This window comes from Rhincodon typus, chromosome 24, assembly GCF_021869965.1.
Source record: "Rhincodon typus isolate 14 chromosome 24, sRhiTyp1.1, whole genome shotgun sequence".
Lineage (NCBI taxonomy): Eukaryota > Metazoa > Chordata > Chondrichthyes > Orectolobiformes > Rhincodontidae > Rhincodon > Rhincodon typus.
The window spans coordinates 46,379,990-46,383,718 of NC_063355.1; the positions used below are offsets into that span (position 1 = coordinate 46,379,990).

Below are 3,729 nucleotides of genomic sequence, written 5' to 3' on the forward strand. Positions count from 1 at the left end.
GTCAGCCTCTCTGCTCCTATGATGCTGCTTGGCCTGCTGTGTTCATCCAGCCCTGCACCTTGTTGTCTCGGATTCTCCAGCATCTGCAGTTCCTACTATCTCTGCCATCCTTACCTGGTCTGGCCTACATGTGATTCCAGACCCAGAGTAATGTGGCTGACTCTTAATTCCTTCAGGTCAAGGGCATTTAAGGTCGGGTAGTTGCCGGACTTATCAGCACCTTCCATAGTCCGTGAGAGAAGATATATTTTAAAAATTGCCCTGGAGAGTTTTCTTTCATAGAAGACATTACATAGGAAAGAAACATACTTGTAGTTGTTATTGCTGACCCCCATAAATATTGACACACTCAAGGACTTCACTGTAAGTTGACTTTCCATGGGTTCCTGGAGAGAGTGTGTGCGTGTGTGATCACATTGAATGAGAGCAGAATCAGACTTCGCTATAATGCCACCACCAATGACTGAATAGCTTGCCATCACTTACCATCAATTCCTCAAAATTATTTACAGTTACTCAGGAAACTGACAGTCATTAAACTAGAGCTCAAAGCAACCAACACCTTCCAGAGAGGAAAGGTAAACAGAAAATGCTGGAAATATTCAACAGGTCTGGGAGCATCTGTGGAGGAGGAGAGAATGAGTCAACATTGCAGGTCAAAGACCTCATATTAGATCTGATGGAGGGTCATTGAAAACAGTGAGTACTGCAAAGGCTACGTACACTGACAGCATTCCAACAATAGTCGTGAACTAGCTACACCATGAGCCAAGCTGTTCCTATCCAGTTGCAACACTGATATCCACCTAGCAATGTGGAAAACTGTCCAGGTATGTCCTTGCTTGGACCGATAAGTTGACAAATAACATTCATGCCATGCAAGTGCTAGGCAATGACCATCAACGAGAGAATCTAACTACTGCCCATTTACATTCAATGGCATTACAATCACCCACTGACCAGAAACTGAACTGGACCACCCATGTAAATACTGTTGATACAAGGGCAGTTCAGAAGTTAAAGGTTCAGCAAGTAATTCACCTTCTGTCCAACATTTCCTCTATTTTTTTTCTCTGCTGCACAGACTATGGAGGCCCATGAATGGCAGCAGCTTCTGGAAGCAAAAGCCATGCGTCAACACGCCAATCATTGTGTAGTGCTTTCCAACAGCTCTGCGGGAACATTGCTCCTGTCACCCCAAAGCCTGGCCACCATCTACAAGGCACACGTCAGGAGTTTGATGGAGTACCCCTCACTTAATGCCTGGACGGGTACAGCTCCAACAAGACTCAAGAAGCTTGATACCACCAGCTTGATTGAGTGCTGAGGGTGTTGGATAGCCAGTCAGTAACAGCAGTGTGTACCAGCTTCAAGATGCACACAGCAAGACTCCTTCAGGAGCACGCAATATTCATTCCCTCCGCCAGCAGCACACAGTGGCCACAATGTGTATCCTTTTTAAAATGCACCGTATGAATTCACCAAGATTCCTTCAACAGCATGTCTCAAGCCAGAAATCTCTACCACCTAAAAGGCTAAGAGCAGCAGATTCATGGGAATGCCACCAAACTGCAAATTTCCCACCAAGCCGCACATCATCCCGATACTGCTTCTTCCTTGTCTCTGGATCAGTATCCTGGAACACTCTCCTCAACAGTATGTGGGAATACCTACACAGGATAGACTGCAGTAAATTCAAAATAGCAGTTCACCACCACCTTCTCCAGGTTAGTTAGAGACGGATGGGCAATAAAGGATGGTCTAGCAAACGACACCCACATCTTGCGAATGAGTTTAAACAAAACCTCACGATCAGTGGTTATAATTTAAACAATGAATTATTTTTCATCCATTCCCATATCATAAGGGGAGATGATGGCTTAGTAGTATTACTGCTGGACTGTTAATCCAGAGACCCAGGTAACATTCTGGGGACCTGGATTCAAATCCTACCATTGCAAATGGTGGAATTTGAAATCAATTAAAATCTGGAATTAAGAGTCTAATGATGACCATGAATCCATTGTCAGAAAAACCCATTTGATCCACTAATATTCTTTAGGGGAAGGAAACTGCTGTCCTTAGCTGGTCTACATGTGACTCCAGACCCATAATGATGTGGCTGACTTTGAACTTCCCTCTGGACAATTAGGAATGGCAATAAATATGGGCCTAGCCAGTGATGCCGTCTTCCCATCAATGAATAAAAAGTGGCTGTTTTGCTAGAATTCCTAAACACAGCATTTTGTGTTTTTAAATTTGTTTGTCATTTAAAACCTTTTAAATTAAATGAATGCATAATAGAAATTGGAGTGGAGTTTCAGGAAAGCATTATTCACAAACAGGACAGATAGAATGTTGAAATCTCAAGGAAGAGAGATGAAAGGTTATGGAAGAGTGAGATTAGAGGTGATGGGTCATAAAAGGTGTGGGGAGTGGGCAGAGAGAGTTTAGACTTTGGTATATTCAAGGATGTGGGGAAGGAAGGAGGGGGCGAGTGGGAGTGGACTGCGATATTAAAGTGTGTGGGGAGTGAAGGACAGAGTGGGATAATAAGGACAGGGGTGAGTGGGATTAGACTGGGTAACGCTGGTCTAGTGGCTCCTGTTTCTGAGAACATTCCATTTGTAAATTTAAACAAAAATTGAATATCTACAATCGCCTTCCACCAGACTGTTACTCGCAAAGACTGAAGTAATGAGTTTTAGCAAAGCTCGGCTTTGTTAGGGTCGGTTCAGCCTGAAGCTAGGCTGGCTGCTCAGACTCACTCCCTGCAGCGTTTCCATCAATGCTGGACTGTTTTGGAAACAGCAGTATTCCTCCCCCCGCCCGCCTAGGCTCTGACCTGCTGGTGCTTCCTCTCCTTCTCGATGCGGTCCATCCTCTCCAGCCTCAGCCGGTCCAACTCCAGGCGCAGTTCGTCAATCTCCGGGTTCATGTGGTTGCGGCTCACCAACACCTCCAGCATCTCCAAAACCCGCACCACTTTCGGCATCAGTTTGGCGATCGCCTCGCAGCCGAATACATCGATGACGCGCTCAAATTCCTGGCCGACCACCGCCGCAATGTCGTAGACATCCATCACCGAGAGCTCGGTGGCCGCTTTGTCGAGCGCTGACACCGCTCCTTCCATGGTCTGCCTTCCCAATCTCCTGTCCCCTTTGTCTGCTCGCTTTTCCTAACCTTCCTGCATTAAAACTTGGCAAAGAACCCTTCCTCCTTTATTCCGTTCTCTCCCTGTTGTTGTTTAGTCCTTCTTCTCCAAACAGTTCTCTCCCTGCGCTAGAACTTCCCTGGGAACATCCTGCCTGAAATTCCGATAAAGTGCAGTAAAAGCTGACATCGCCAGGCCGAAGGAGTACACGCAGGTTCTGCGCATGAGCCTGCCCCCACCCCCGGATACGGGAGGGGCTGCATACTTCTCCTAAGCTTCCAGCCAGCGGAAAGAGGAGCCCAGGAAAACACAGCTCACCACTGGAGAGCAACAGGCTGCCTGCTTGGATTAACTACTCCTTCTCCACCCTGCGGGAATTAAAGATTGAATTCCCGACACACTGCCTCGGGGAGAATATGAAAGCTTTCAAAATGCATTTTCCCTTGTTTGAAATGTAAGGATGGACGGTTAAGGAATGGTTTACAAGAGCTCAGTAAACTGCAAACCAATTCTCTGGTTATTTAAAACGAACAAATGCAGATGCTGGAGTACAGAGCAATCAACAGTTCCAAGGG

The 3,729-nt window shown here is 46.2% G+C and overlaps 1 protein-coding gene across 4 annotated transcripts in view; it reads right to left on the reverse strand.

Moving 5' to 3' along the window:
* Window positions 1-3,424, reverse strand: part of rilpl1 (Rab interacting lysosomal protein-like 1) — a 44,509-nt gene extending 41,085 nt beyond the window's left edge. For 2 of the 4 annotated variants that reach the window (XM_048611233.1, XM_048611230.1), the window contains exon 1: window positions 2,846-3,421. In XM_048611233.1, the coding sequence (XP_048467190.1) occupies window positions 2,846-3,133 (288 nt within the window). In that variant the 5' untranslated portion in view covers window positions 3,134-3,421. Of the gene's footprint in view, window positions 1-2,845 lie in introns of all 4 variants that reach the window. The other 2 variants (XM_048611231.1, XM_048611232.1) reach the window with 2 other exon arrangements.
* Between the last annotated feature and the right edge of the window lie 305 nt (window positions 3,425-3,729).